This window comes from Phodopus roborovskii, unplaced genomic scaffold (genome assembly GCF_943737965.1).
Source record: "Phodopus roborovskii unplaced genomic scaffold, PHOROB, whole genome shotgun sequence".
NCBI classification, from domain to species: domain Eukaryota; kingdom Metazoa; phylum Chordata; class Mammalia; order Rodentia; family Cricetidae; genus Phodopus; species Phodopus roborovskii.
This window is the reverse complement of record NW_026125281.1, coordinates 36,309,972-36,325,719: the sequence shown is the minus strand read 5'-3', so window position 1 is coordinate 36,325,719 and position 15,748 is coordinate 36,309,972. Positions and strand designations below refer to the sequence as shown.

General features: G+C 48.4%; 1 protein-coding gene across 1 annotated transcript in view; it reads right to left on the bottom strand.

Annotated features, from left to right (window-relative positions):
- Amotl1 (angiomotin like 1) overlaps nt 1-15,748 on the bottom strand; it is a 60,090-nt gene that overhangs the window by 28,874 nt on the left and 15,468 nt on the right. The window contains exons 2-3 of the mRNA XM_051198919.1: nt 14,022-14,171; nt 10,846-11,791 (exon numbers count right to left, since the gene is read on the bottom strand). Of these exons, the coding sequence (XP_051054876.1) occupies nt 10,846-11,791; nt 14,022-14,171 (1,096 nt within the window). The remainder of the gene's footprint in view (nt 1-10,845; nt 11,792-14,021; nt 14,172-15,748) is intronic.

Below are 15,748 nucleotides of genomic sequence, written 5' to 3'. Positions count from 1 at the left end.
TCTGACAGGAGTAAGATGGTATCTCAGAGTTGTTTTGATTTGCATTTCCCTGATGGCTAAGGATGTTGAGCACTTTCTTAAGTGTCTTTCAGCCATTTTAGATTCCTCTATTGATAATTCTCTATTTAATTCTGTACCCCACTTTTTAATTGGATTATTTGGTGTTTTGGTAACTAGCTTCTTTGAGTTCTTTGTATATTTTGGAAATCAGCCCTCTATCAGATTTGGGGTTGGTGAAAGTCTTTTCCCAGCCTGTGGGCTGCTGTTTTGTCTTGTTGACAGTGTCCTTTGCCTTACAGGAGCTTCTCAGTTTCTGGAGGTCCCATTTATTAATTGTCAATCTCGGTATGCTACTGGAGTTATGCTCAGGAAGCGATCTCCTGTACCAATTTGTTCTAGGGCACCTCACACTTTGTCTTCTAAGAGATTCAGTGTGGCTGGATTTATGTTGAGGTCTTTGGTCTATTTGAACCTAAGTTTTGTGCATGGAAATGGATAAGGATCTATCTGCAGTCTTCTACAGATCAGCATCCAGTTGTGCCAGCAGGATTTGTTGAAGATGGTTTCTTTTTTCCATTGTATACTTTCAGCTGCTTTGTCACAAATCAGGTGTTCATAGGTGTGTGGGTTAATGTCAGGGTTTCCAATTCACTTCCATTGGTCTGCCTGCTTATTTTTGTGCCAATACCAAGCTCTTTTCAGGACTATAGCTCTATAGTAGAACTTAAAGTCAGGGATGGTGATGCCTCCTGAAGATCCTTTATTGTACAGGGTTGTTTTGGCTATCGTGGGTCTTTTATTTTTCCATATAAAGTTGAGTATTGTCCCTTCAAGGTCTATGAAGAACTGTGCTGGAATTTTGATGGGAATTGCATTGAATTTGTAGATTGCTTTTGGAAAGTTTGCCAGTTTTACTATATTGATCCTACCCATCCAAGGGTATGGTATGGGAGATCTTTCCATTTTCTGGTATCTTCTTGAATTTTTTTCTTTAAAGACTCAAAAGTTCTTGCTGTATAGGTCTTTCACTTATTTTGGTTAGCGTTACCCCACGATATTTTATGTTGTTTGTGACTATGTAAAGGATGATGTTTCTCTGATTTCTTTCCCAGGCCCTTTATCATCTATATATATTAGGGCTACTGATTCTTTTGAGTTAATCTTGTATCCTGCCACTTTACTGAAGGTGTTTTTCAGCTGTAGGAGTTCCCTGGTAGAGTTTTTTGGGTCACTTATGTAAACTATCATATCATCTGCAAATGGAGACAGATTGACTTCTTCCTTTCCAAATTGCATCCCCTTGATCTCCTTTTGTTGACTTATTGCTTACCTAGAACTTCAAGTACAATATTGAAGAGATATGGAGAGAGAGGGCAGCCTTGCCTTGTTCCTGATTTTGGAAGAATCGCCTTAAGCTTCTCTCCATTTAGTTTGATGTTGGCTGTTGGTTTACTGTATGTTGCTTTTATTATGTTTAGGTGTGTTCCTGTTATCCCTGTATTGTGGTAAATAAGGATCGGTAAATAAGGTGCTGTCAGGAGCAACAGTGTCTCATGTCAATGGAGTACTAATATTAAAACATTTAAATGCCATGTTCTGCATGTCTATGAAGTGATTGAAGATTAAGCGTCTATATCTGACTAATCTCATAGGTACAGGAAATGTGAGTGAAGATAATCTGTAATACTCGGGAACTTAGCTAAAAAGACTGATTAAAACTTTACTGAGTAAAGCAGGAACAAATACTTAAACAATATAACTATTTACATCCCTGATCTCTCCAAGACCTTTATCATGAAATGGTGCTGAATTTTGTCAAAGGATTTCTCAGCATCTAGTGAGATGATCATGTGGTTTTTCTTTTTCAGTTTGTGTATATGGTGGATCACATTGATAGATTTTTTGTATGTTGAACCATCCCTGCATCCCCAGGATGAAGCCTACTTGGCCATGGTGGCTGATGTGTTCTTGGATTCGGTTTGCCAGTATTTTATTGAGTATTTTTGCATCAATGTTCATGAGGGATATTGGTCTGTAGTTCTCTTTCTTAGTTGTATCTTTGTGTGGCTTGGATACCAAGGCAATTGTAGCCTTGTAAAAAGAGCTTGGCAATGAACCTTCTGCTTCTATTGTGTGGAACAATTTGATGAGTATTGAGCTCTTCCTTGAATTTCTGGTAGAATTCTGCACTGAAGCCATCTGGCCCTGGGCTTTTTTGATTGGAAGGCTTTCGATGACTGTTTCTATTTCATTAGGGGTTATAGGTCTATTTAAATTGCTTCTCTGTTCTTGATTTAATTTTAGTAAGTGATATCTATCCAAAAATATGTCCATTTCCTTTAAATTTTCAAATTTAATGGCATATAGGTTTTCAAAGTATGACATGAAGAGTCTCTGGATTTCCTCAGTGTCCATTGTTATGATCCCTTTTCATTTCTGATTTTGCTAATTTGCATGTTCTCTCTCTGCTTTTTGGTTAGTTTGGATAGAGGTTCGTCTGCCTTGTTGCTTTTCTTGAAGAACCAACTCTTTGTTACATTGACTCTTTGTATTGTTTTCTTTGTTTCTACTTTATTGATTTCATCCCTCAATTTGATTATTTCCTGGCATCTACTCCATCTACTCCTCCCAGGTGAGTTTGCTTCTTTTTGTTCTAGAGCTTTCAGCTGTGCTGTTTAATTCTCTAACGTGACTATCCTTCAGTTTCGTCATGCAGGCACTGAGTGCTATGAATTTTCCTCTTAGCACGGCTTTCAAGGTGTCCCATAAGTTTGGGTATGTTGTGTCTTCATTCTCATTGAATTCTAGAAAGTCTTTAATTTCTTTATTTCTCCCCTGACCCAGGAATGGTGCGATTGCAATTCACACTTTAAAACAGCCTTGCAGCTCACAGTATTTTCCCAAGCCTTTCTGACCCTTAAAGCAGCATAGTGAATAGTGTTTAACACAGTTGTAGAAAGTCAATATTTTCTTCCTTTGGGGAATAAAGTAGCAGGAAACACACACACACACACACACACACACACACACACACACACACACACACACGTAGTTTCCATAATAAACATTATGCTTATGTAAGGAAGCAACTTGGTTGTAGGAAAATTGTTCATAACTCGAGACAGCTGAAGATGGCAGGCATGACAAACCCCCCAATCCCAGCCACTTAACCAGCTGATCGAGGCATGACTGCTTGAGCCTAGGAGTTCAAGGCCAAGCTGGGCAACATGACAAGACTCTCAAAACCACAAACAAGTAAGGAGGAAGCTGAAGCCCTGCAGAAGCTCCCACCTGTAGCCGATGGTCCTGCAGACAAGCAGGGTCTCAGTTTAAGGCTCAACTCTTCACTTAACTAAACCCAGAATCCCTGCTATGTGGGTGGGTACAACAGCTTTTCTGTTTAAAGACAGGGCCTCTGCTATGCATTACAGCTGGGCTGTGTCAGGTTTCCTGGGAAAGTGACCTGAACTTGACCTTGGCTTCTTTAAATTCCCACACTGCGGAGTTACTTCTCAGGATGCATGAGGCGCTCACTATGCTTGGCTATCCAGCTAGAATTCAGCCTAAATGCTGTAAGCATTGCTGGTTTTTTTTTTTTTTTTTTTTTTTTTTTTTAGGCAGGGCTTAATGTAACTCTGGCTAACCTCAAACTTGCCAAGTAGCCAAGAATGACTTTGGCTTAATTACTGACCTCCCTGCCTCCTAAATGCTAGAATTATAGGCGTGCATCACCAAGTCTGGCTAACACTTGGGACGGTCAGTTTGACCTACACAGTAGAATTTAAATGAAGCTGGCCTCCCTTGTTTTCGCTGAGGGAAATGTATAGTTTTCACTGAGCAGCCATCTGGTTTACCTGTAGATGCCCAGCATTGGCTCATTTTCATGACGGCATAAACTACAAATCCTAATTCACCATTTCAGAAACCGACTCCCCAAATTCTCCCCCGCCCCTTTTCCAGCTACTTCTAACCTACCATGATCCGCATTAAACCATATAAACCATGGGAACAAAGAAGTAACACAGCACGTGGCCTGTAGTTAGACCTGCCATTCCCAATGCCTCTGTACATACTCCTGCTAAACTGACCTCTGCTGGAACTGTTGCTATTTTAACATGTCACACGTGGTCCTGAGTACCTCCCTGATCCTGTCTCCACAGGATGCCATGTGCTGTGTTCCCAGAGGGTGCTTTACTTAGAGCTATTACTGCTCTGATGAAACCCCATGACCAAAGTAACTTGGAGAGGAAAGGGTTTACTTCAATCACAGATCTATGTAACAGTTCATCGTTAAAAGCAGTGAGGGCAGGAACTCACTCAGGGCAGGAACCTGCAGGCAGGAGCTGATGCAGAGGCCCTGGAGGGAGCTGTTTACTGGCTTGTTCATCAGGGCTTGCTCAGCCTGCTTTCTTATAGAACCCAGGACCACCAGCCCATGGGTGGAACCACTCACAATGGGCTGGGCCCTCCCACATCAATCACTAATTGAGAAAACGCTCTACAGGCTTGCCTACAGCCAGATCTTACTGAGGCATTTTCTTAATTGAGATTACCTCCTCACAGATGACTGCAGTTTGTATCAGGTTGACATATAACTAGCCATCATAATGATCCTGTACATCACACACACACACACACACACACACACACACACACACACAAGGACATCTCTAGGAAAGAGATGCTTAATGCATCCTGATACCTGTCATATGATTTGGTCAAATGACAGCTTTCCCCAGTCACAGTACAGGACATTCACTAAACTTAATGAGGAGGAAGGTGATGATGATGCCACATTTTTGACAAGAAGGAAGAAGCCAGCCCTGTGCAAGGAAAGCCACAGCTCCTGGCTTCTCAGAGCTTTCCGCAGCCTGGGACAGAAGGCTGGGGCCAAGCCCCTCCATCCATCCCCTGCATTAGAGGTATCTACCTGCCAAAAATCAAGTCACTGCATTCACAGATGAGCAGAAGACTAACACACATGGCAGCCTTCCCTTTGATTCTGGGAAACTACCACTCAAAGCTCCTCTGTAGAGCAGACATGGCTGAACCACAGTGAAGGGCAGAGACACGCCCGGGCTCAGCAGGCAGGAAGTCAAAAGCCAGTGCTGACCACATTCCATGACAGACCCCACCTCAAACGGGGACAAGCTGCAGCCCAAGCCGGGTCCAATGAGCAGGAAACACAAAATCATACCCTTATTCAGAACACTGAGACCTTTGCTTTCCTGTCTTCTCTTTCTTTTCCTTACAACCTGACTGTATAGTTCCTGAGTGTGAATTTTGCAGTCAAAACCACAGCCCGAAGCTCCCAGCAAAGTTAAGTTTGCTTCCAGTATCTTCCAGGATATCTGGAAGGGAGAGCCTGGTGAGATTCAATAAACTGATTAAAAATTCTCCCGGTATGTCAGCTCAAGTGACTAACTTAGTGTGTTTCCATTGCATGTATTGTTACAGAGTGTTTGGGAGGCAGGGGGCCTGTGCGGCAAGCGGCCCTGGGCTTGATAAGGGTCCTGCGCCACGAAGCTGCTGCCCAGGACCTGATACCAGAACCTCTCTCTGCAAGTCAGGCTTTTTAATTGTACCCTTCTTTTTGTAAGATTTAATTATCGCTTACATGTTTTGCCTGCGGGTCTGTAGACCACATGCATACAGTGCTCCCGAGGCTAAAAAAGGGTGCTAGATCCCCTGGACCGGGAGGTAGAGACAGGTGTGAGCCACCATGAGGGTGCTGGGAATTGAACCGGGGTCCTGTGTAAGAGCAGCCAGTGCTCTTGGGCACTGGGCCATCTCCACATCCACTAGTTCCCATTTCTTAAAATTGCTGTATAGGTTACTGATGGGAGATGGCATCTGTAAATATGGTTCTCTTATTAGCTAATGAATAAAGCACTGTTGGCCAATAGGAAAGCAAGATAGGCGGGACTAGGAGACAAGGAGGATTCAAGGGAGTAGTAAGGAGGAGTCAAGATGGAGAGTCTGGAGAGAGCAGGACGCCGGCCCCACTCTCCGGTAAGATGAGACCATGTGGAAACACTTAGATTAATAGAAATGGGTTAATAATTAAGACAGAGCTAGCCAACAGCATAATATCAAATACAGAGTCTGTGTATGTTAATTGGGGCTGGCGTGGCGATGGGACCAGACCAGCAGAAAAACCTTACTACTAACAGGTTGCGAACTATAGACCACACTAAGTGTCTGCACACAGTAAGTCCTTGGGAAAGCTCAGCCTTCCTGCCAGAGTGCTTCATGGCTGCTGAGCACTCCACAGATATGACAGAGCACCTCACATTTGTAATGGCAAATTGAAACATGTCAGAGAAAGCAGGTTTTAGTCTTATTTCATACATGATCCTGACTAACGTATATAAATCATAGGAACAAAAAAAAAAATTCAAGATTGATTACATCTAGCTTGTAAATCCCATGATTTACAATGTTAGTGGCTTATTGGGAAATTCAAGATTAATATGTAATTTTTAGCAGTTCTGGTTTCTTTTCTTTTTTGCATAGACAGCTCTCTTAGGTGCATGCATCTTGTCTCGCATACTTCAAACTGCTCTGGTAGAAAAAATCCAACCAGGCCTGGAACTCATTCATGCCTTCATTTCCATTAACAACACACACTACGTAAGCCAGGTCACCAGGAGTGAGTCAGAATTAATAGCCAACGTTTGCTTTGGGGGTGGAGGGCGTCGCCATCCTCACAAGAATGGCCCTAGCCTCAGCTTGTCGTCATGGTGACACACTTTCATTTCCAGGTGAAGGAAAGCAAACGAGCCACATCCTTGGAGCAGCCCCTGTCCTGTCCTCCTCACAGCCACTTGAGCCCATTCACACAAGGGGCCAAGTTGCTGCAGGACCAGGGGCTGCTCGAAGCAGTTTGCACGGGACTTATGGGGGATGACATCAGCTGCCAGGAGCTCCGCCTTAGTGGACCCGAGCAGACAAAAGCTCTAGGAGTGACTGGGAGCCATACTCTTCTCCCAGGTTCTAGCACGCAATCTTCAGACCTGTCTGTAGGCAAGAAAGAGCCAAGTCTTAAAACGTAGTGGGTTGGGCCAAATGGCTGGGTATCCAGGCAGGGCGTCCTGCAGCATCAGACAGGAAGATGGCCCAAGAACCTGTCGGGTTCCATTCTGGTTCAGAAGTCTATGCTGCCATCTATATAATATGTACCCAATAGACTGAAGCTTCCTAAGCCAACCATTAGTGACAAACACACAACCCCCTTAAGTACCAGAAAACAGAATGGCCCGGAGAGATTCCTAGGAGTAGAGCGTTGCTTGTGTCTCGGGTCACACACAATGCCACACACCAGGCTCAAACCCTAGAGTTCAGGCTCTGCTACAAGCCTGGAGCAGGCTGTGTGAAGACAACCCTGTTTACCTAGCTGACCAAAGGCTGTACTGCTGGAGCCAGGCTGGCTCACGGTGGCTGTGCTCACAGAGTGGCCTTACAGCCTTGTGGCCCAACTCAATGACCAGTCTGTTACATATTCTCAGATATTTTGATGTGGCATGTAAATCCCAGTGCCAAGCTTGGCAGGGAACTCTAATCCCTCAAATGTTTCTTGTTTCTGACCTCAGAACGTCAAGACTCATGGTGCTCTCCACAAGCCGGGGCACCTCCAGGGAGGGCTTCACTCCCCACAGACCAACCACACATGGTTTATTGCCAAGAAACAAAGAGGGCCCAGGTTACGTGCTGCCAGAGACGGGTCTACAAGAGTGCTGGCTGTTCTTGTAGAGGCCCAGGGTTCAATTCCAGCCACCCACAACTGTCGGTAACACTAGTTCCGAGGATCAGACACCCTCTCCTGGCCTCCAGGAGCATCAGACACTCAAGCAGTGCGCAGACATACACGCAAACAAAACACCACACACACACACACACACACACACACACACAAAGCAAAGCATAAAAACCGTAGGCTAACAAGGAAGAAGGAGACTTCATTTGGGAAGATTTCCCATCATTATCAAGACCTTCCAGAGGCGGAGAGAACTGTTTGAGGCCATCCATGAGATGGGAAAGTCCTCCTTTAGTATAAAGAGGGGAGAACTCATGGGCTCCATCACAGACAGAGTCAGGCTAAGCCCACGCTAGGACAAATACAGTAAGTACAATATGCTGTGCTGCTCAGGAGGGCTCAGGATGCTTCCCGGCTGACCCGCCACACTGCGATGCCTTATCTTCGTTTGGACTGGATGTAGACGCACCTGGGAGACACATCCCTGGGCATGTCCGTGTGGGGGTTTCCAGAGACGCCTAACTGAGATAGAAAGACTCACCAAATGTGAGTGGCACCACATTCCAGACTGAATTGAAAGGGATTTAAGTTCTGGCAACCCTCCCCCCAGGGCCTCTGCACCCTGGTGCACTGAGACAGACGTAAGGAGTCACAGGCCAAGTCATGCCCCGCCTCACTCCAACTCCATTACACTTACCCAGCCATGACAGATACCACGCTCTCAAAACATGGGCCAAAATAAATTGTTCCTCCTACATGTTGCTTTTTGCCAGGTATTTGGTTACAGCAACAGAGCGGTGACCTACAGTCAAACGTGTCAGAGCTGCGGAGTATGTGGCCAGCCCCCGGCTCCCTCCCAGAAAATGTACAGCCAGGTGGGCCTGTACGCCGCTCTGGGGTCACGTCAAGAGCTCCAGCTGATTCAGTTTAGAACAGACAAACGCCTATGACGATGACACATCCAATTATAGTCGGTGGCACCTGCCCTCCCAGGGGCTGGGCTCTTCCCGCACCAGCCCCGCAGCCTCCAGTGCCGGCCCAGCTCCTCTGAGACCTCAGCAGTCAGCGTCTCCATTTTATTTCCCCCACTCACTGGGCAGACACCGCCCTCCCCAGTTCTCTGAACTCTGACCTCCCTGGAAAGGCGTCATGGGCCTTGACCCCCAGTCTAACCGCCCTGCACTACACCGAAGGAGGCTAGTCACTACACACCAACAGCCTGAGCTTGAAACACCACACCTCTCCCTATTACGGCTGTCCACAACTTCCCTGTCCAAACACCCTCTGTCACATCTTCCTACACACATCCGCCAGGCTCCACACCGTTCCCGGGGTTTCCCACCTCTGGAGATGGCCTGTCTAGCTCTACCTACAACTTGTATTGATTGATCCTGTGAGTTCCTAGTCAATGTCACCTCCTCTGGGAAACTTCCTTAATCCTCTGACGACGAGCCTGTCTATCCTATCCGATCACCTAGTGCCTTCTGCACATTTCTGTGCTGAATATCACACTGGATGGCAGCAATGGTTCCGATACTGGTTTCCCCACAGACAATGCTTCGAGGACCTTTGGGGAAGGGAGCATGTTTGGATCTGTGGACCAAGACTGCACAGAGGGCCACATAAAGAAGAGACGCTGACCTGATCATCAGTCTGAAGGCAAGAAGAAGCTGGATGCTGGAGGTTAGGCCCTGCTACCGCAGCTGGGTCCTCTGAACACTGAGATGCCCATGTGTCAGCTTCACATCTACTGAATAAGGAGGTGGGACTATTGGACACACATGGTCTTGCTAATGACCTTTCTAGCACCCAGAGTATCTCTCCCTCTCTTAAATAAAGTGTGTGTGTCTGTATGTGTGTGTTGGGGTGGGTGTGTGGGTGGGTGTGTGAGTGGCCATAAAGGTCAGAAAAAGCATCTTTAAAATTTTTTTTTCTTTTTTCTTTTTTTCCAAGACAGGGTTTCTCTGTGTAGCTCTGGAGCCTGTCTTGGAACTCACTCAGTAGACCAGGCTGGCCTTGAACTCACAGAGATCCACCTGCCTCTGCCTCCCCAGTGCAGATTAAAGGTGTGTGTCACCACCACCTGGCTGGCATCTTGATGTTGTGGTGCATACCTATAATCTCAGTTTTGAGAGGCAGAGACAAGACGCTCAGGAGCTGAAGACCAGCATAGGCCACCACCTAACCACTCAATAAACAAATGAAGGAAAAGAGGGAGCTAGGAATGGGAATGGAAGGGGAGAGGGAATGGGTTATTAATACAACAACAAAAAAAAAAAAAAAACCCAACACAATAAAGCCACCCTGTGGCTGGAGAGACGGCTCAGTCAGTGAAGTAAGTACTTGCCTTACAAGCACAGGGACACCAATTCAATACCCAGGACCCACAGGAAGAAAGCTGCAGTGATGGCGTGCTTGTGCTGGGGAGGCAGAGGCAGGTGGGTCCCTGGACGCCTCAGCCAGCCAGCCTAGCCTAATTGGTGAATTCTGGATAGACTCTGTCTAAAAGACAACAAAAGTGGATGGGACCAGAACAACACTCCAGACAGCCAACTTTTTCTTATGGTCTCCACATGCACCTATCCATGTATAACACAGGCACACACACACACACACACACACACTCACATACACTCACACGCGCACACACACGCACGCACACACATGCACACTCACTCACACATGCACACATAGATGCACACACACTCATACACACATGCACACACAGACGCACGCACACACTCACACACGCACACACACTCACTCACATTCACTTACACATGCACACACAGACGCACACACACTTACACACACTCATACACACATGCACACACTCACACACACTCACACACATTCACACGTGCACACACACACACACACACACACCGCTTCTCAAAACTCAGCACTGTCACTCACCCTTAGTTGCCCTCTGTTGGAAAAAGTTCTGATCTCCCAATTGCACAAGACAAAAGTTTTGGTATAAAGCTAAGACACCTCACAAAGACTGAACTACACACACACACACACACACACACACACACACACACACACACACACGGCTGCCATTTACAAAGCCGAGTGGCCGTTACCTGGTGACCCCGTACTCTGGGGGTGGCTGGTACCTCAGGACAGCCACTTCTGTCCTGGCAGGCTGAGGTGCCGGGTAAGGTGTGACCATGTCGTGGAGTACTCCAGGGCGCTGGTCACTGTAGTAAAGCCCGTGGTCTTGGTTCTTGCTGCCCGGGGACATCACTGGCTTGGCCTTGAATGGGTATTCGGGAGGAGGGCCGCGGGGGTCTAGCGCTTTGCAGGCAGGCTGTGCAGGGGACGGCCCTCCTCCTCCGGCCTTGACGCCCTTCCCGGGTCCCGAGCTGGGGAGGTGTTGCTTAGCCCCGTTCCTCTCCAGCGACAGCTGCATGATCCTCTCGCTGAGGGATCGGACGTGGCCCTGCTTCAGCTCTCTGAGGCCCTCATCCTTGTGAGCCTGTCCACTGTTGGCCCGGCTCACTGTGGGCCTCCCCTCCGTGCGCGACTTCTGACTGGTGCCGGCCATGTAGTAAGTGTGGCCGAGGGGCCCCTGTCCCTGCTGCGGCTGCGGCTGCTGCGGCTGCTGCTGCTGCTGCTGCCCCCTGAAGAACTGAGACTGGGCCTTGGCCTCCTCATATGTGGGCAGCTCCTCGTTGTTCTGCTGAGGCTGAGTGGCGCGAACCTGCTTCTCCATCACCGTATTGTCCCCCTGGTGCTCTTGACCCTGCGGCTCCTGGCGGGCTGACTGGAAGACCATTTGTGGGTCTTCTTGAGTGAGGGTCTCCGTGGAAGAACAGTGGTGGGCGGCGTGGGCTGGCCCTGCACTCCCCGCGGCCTGGTGCTGGATGGCCAGCAGGTTCATGGTCTCCGTCGGGGTGCCATAGCGCAGTTGTTCCTGGATCAGGCGCTGTAACACTGTGCCAGCAGCCACGTCCTCAGAACCTCTCATTTCCACCTCTGCGATCCTCGGGAAGCTCGGGGAGTGGAAGCTGGAGAGAGGGTCCTCCACTGAAAGACAACAGGAGCCGAGCTCACAGGCTGTCCCCACGAGAGTGTCATTCAATGACACCACCCTCCCTCGGCGCCTCGGAGTTCCTGAGGCCCCGCCCCCTCCATCCCTTTCCTGGGTCCTGTGTGATGGGACCTCCCTTCCCTAGTACAGTCCTTCTCCAGAGCTGCCCTCAGAAGGCAGCCACATTGGCTGCCCCGTGCTCCAAACACTGCGCACACTCTGAGGAGTAACCGAATCCAGCTTTCTAGAACATTCAACCAGCTTGTTTACTCTCTGTTTAAAATGTTCTTCCAATTTCGCACCAAGGCCACGGTCTCCTTCCTGGCCCCAGTCAAGCTCCTGCCTCTTCTGGTTTGAACTTCCCCCAAGCTCTTCCCGAGTCCCCTTTCTGCCTCCACTGAACAAAATGTCCACTCTTGCCTTCAACTCTGGAGTCCCACGCCACCTCTGCAATGGTGGCTGATGGCAATATACTTCCAGTACACCTTCCCCATCTCCCGGACCTGCGTCTTGTTCATGTCTTGACTGTTAAGAAATTTCATACTGAATGACAGTAAGAAAGCAGAGGCATCGTCCGAACATGCTCTCTGTCCAAATCTACCCCACGAACTGCCCTCACCAGGGGAGGCTCTGCTAACAGCTGTGGGGACATTCCACACAGCCCCTAAAACCCTTGCTTCCGACCTCCTCTGCCTCTGAGCCACAAAATGTTCATTGTTTCCCTCCCTCTAGCAGAGACCACTATGGTCTACACAGTCAGTTCCAAGCTAATCAGGGCTACACAGCAAGACCTGAAAAAACCAAACTGACAATTGCAACAAACAATGAACATCCCAAGGGAAGACGCCATCTCATTCACCTAGCAAGCATGACCCTCCTCCTGTCCAGGACACTGTGACGTGTTGGAGTTCGGGGCCTAAAGGCAACAAAGCATCTCCCTTTTGCTCCCCAGGGAGGGTGAAGCCCTCCATGGGGGTCTTCAAAGTCTGTCATGTCATCTGGAGCAGGGCCCAGGCCCTCCCCATGTGTCTAGGCTGAGGGAGTGTCCCTCTATGTAGAACGGGCTCCCAAAGTCCACTCATATACCAGGGTTAAATACTGATCCTCTACCAGAGGCCCCATAGACTGCCCAGTCCTCCCAACTAACACCCATGTTCAGAAGTCTGTTTACCAGCTGTCAGACTGGGGTGCACGAGCTGGGGTCAGCTGCTTCTGTGGATTTCCCCAGCCAGCATGGTCTTGACCCCTAACTTTTTGTAACCCACTGAACTCAGTGCTTCCAGCTGGGATATTGACTGATCTAGTGGGGTGGCCTTGTGCAGGTCCCACAGCCGCTGTGAGTTCAAGTTATGGCACAGCCATATCATGAAACAGCATTTCACAGCACTCCCTCCGTTCTCCAGCTTACGATATTTCTGTCCTCTCTTCCACAATATTCTCCAAGCCTTGGGGTAAGGGGAAAGGTCACTGGTATTTTGGGACAGTCTCTCACTGGGACCCGGGGATCAATAACTAGACCAGTGAGTTAGGGACCCATCTCTCTCCACCTCACGAGGGCTGACAAGCACGTCCCACCACGTGGGTAGGTGACCTGGTGCCTGGATGACAAGCACTTAGCAACTGAGCTATCTATCCCAAGCCCAAGCGGTCTTATTAGCATCATGGTACAACATGAATTATATACATCTCCTGGCCTGAGACAACTCTTAGCTCAGGATGGCAACTTAAGGCTAGAGAATAAAGAAAAGTCTGAAAGACAGTATCCTCTTTCACCTTCAAGGATACAGTCCAAGACCTCAGGGGAATCCTGAAACCAAGAACAGTGTCAAATCCAGGAAATGCCACGTGCCCGTGTGTGTGCGTGTGCGTGTGTGTGCGTGTGCCCATGTGTGTGCGCGCGTGTGTGTGCGTGTGCCCATGTGTGTGCGCGCGCGCATGTATAAAATTAACACAAATTACAAATAGCAAGAGATTATCCGTAATAGCCAATAGTAAATAAATGTTATGCAATGTTCTGCCAAGAGTATTTAAGACTTACAAACTATTATTCAGACTGCCATTGGCCTTAGGTTAGCAAACTGGTGAAAAGTGAAGCCCGGCACAGGGTTACCTATTGCCGAAGAGCTGAAAATGAGAAAGTCTGCCCCTCGCTGCTCTCAACACACCGACAGCAGCAAAAACTTACCACCTTTCCCCCTCAACACACCGACAGCAGCAAAAACTTACCGCCTTTCCCCCTCAGGCCTCCAGTTGCCTCTACTGTCAAAGGAGATGCTTCATGCCTCCCGGAATAGAGCTGCGCGTCTGGGGAGAAGTAGGCGGGCTCTTCTAGAATCTGCACAGGGCTGCTGGGGCTGTAGCAGATGCGGGGAGGGGCTGAGAGAAGGAAGATGTGTGTGTTAGTGTCAGTCACATGCCCTTCCTGTGTGGCGCACGTCACCCACACGGCAGCTCGCAGGGAGTCTGCCTGTTTCATTCATAAAGTTCCAAGGCTACTTCTCACAACTGGCACAAACGTGGCCACCCACCATGGTGACCCACAAGCCTTCGAGACCCGATGAGTACAGGCACAAAGCCGTCACCCAGCGGCCTGCCCAGCATCCTCTGTGCAACAACAAGAGGCATGAGCTGTGCCACGGTCAAGGTAGAAGGCAGGAAGGAGGTGGCGGAACACACCAGAAAAAGAAAGGTGAGGAGAGCAGTTGTCTGTCCATAAATACGACAGGAGAGGAGGCCACGCTGCCAGGCCACGTGTCAGCTGAGACACAGCGTGCCCGGTCTCTGTGAAGTTTCTGAGTCTCATGTTGCAGAAGGACCAGGGGCTTGGGCCTGGGCCTCAGCCAAGAAATGGCCATTCAGCTAGCTACACGCACGCACGCACGCACGCACTTAAACTCGATGCTACTTTTGGACACACACGCTACTGAACATGAGCCCCACCTCAGGGTTACGGACAGCACATTTGCCATCTGTGACTCTGGCCACTTTCCCTTCCTGCTCTCTACATGGAAACCAAGATTAACATTCTGCCATTTGTCTCCACTTTCTCTAGAGACCCATTTTATCATTTATTAAAATTCCTGCCTGCCTGCCTGAAAGATAACTCCATTTTGGAAAAGAAAAGAAAAAAAATTTTCAGAAATGGTTTAAACCAGGCACCTGAAATCCCCACTATGTTTTGCACAAGATGGGAGCTACTAGTGATTCACAACACCCAAGGGCCAGAGGCAGGAATAGAGCCCCTCTCCCTGAGTCATCGCACTTCACAGGTAAAATAGCATTCGTGTGTGCTCACCAGATCATAGGCACGTCTGGCCCAGAAAGATAAAATTAGGATTTCCACGGCTGAAATACTTATCTTGTAAATTTGAAATAAATCTAGTTGGGACTCTCACTAAGAGATGAGCATGCACTAAGCATGAAAGATACATTGTACCAAGAGCAGCCTAAACCCGCAGTCCTAATGCCGGGGGCATCTCCTTCCGCAGCGCCCAGTGGGAACCCTGGGAGTCCGGAAAAGAGAACTGAGGCTCCCTCCTGCTCCTCATCTGTCACACCTATAAATCCGGAAGGTTCTGCACAGCTCTGCTCTAAAGTACAGTCCCCACCTCGTTCCTACCTGCACACGAGGGGAACAAGGCACAGGCTAGGGTAGTTTTCAAACCCCAGCACAGGAGGGTAGAACCCAGGCAAACTCTGCTCTGTGTGAGCATCTGTGTGTGTGTGTGTGTGTGTGTGTGTTCTGTGTGTCTATGTGTGTCTGTGTGAGTATGTGTGTGCATCTGGGTGTGTGTGTCTGGGTGTGTGTGAGTGTGTGTGTTCTGTGTGTCTATGTATCTCTGTGTGTGTGTGCATCTGTGTGTGTGAGTGTGTGTGTATCTGTGTGTGTGCACGTGTGTGTGTGTGTGTGTCTATGTGTGTAGTCCTGAGGACTGAACCCAATGTCTTGGGCA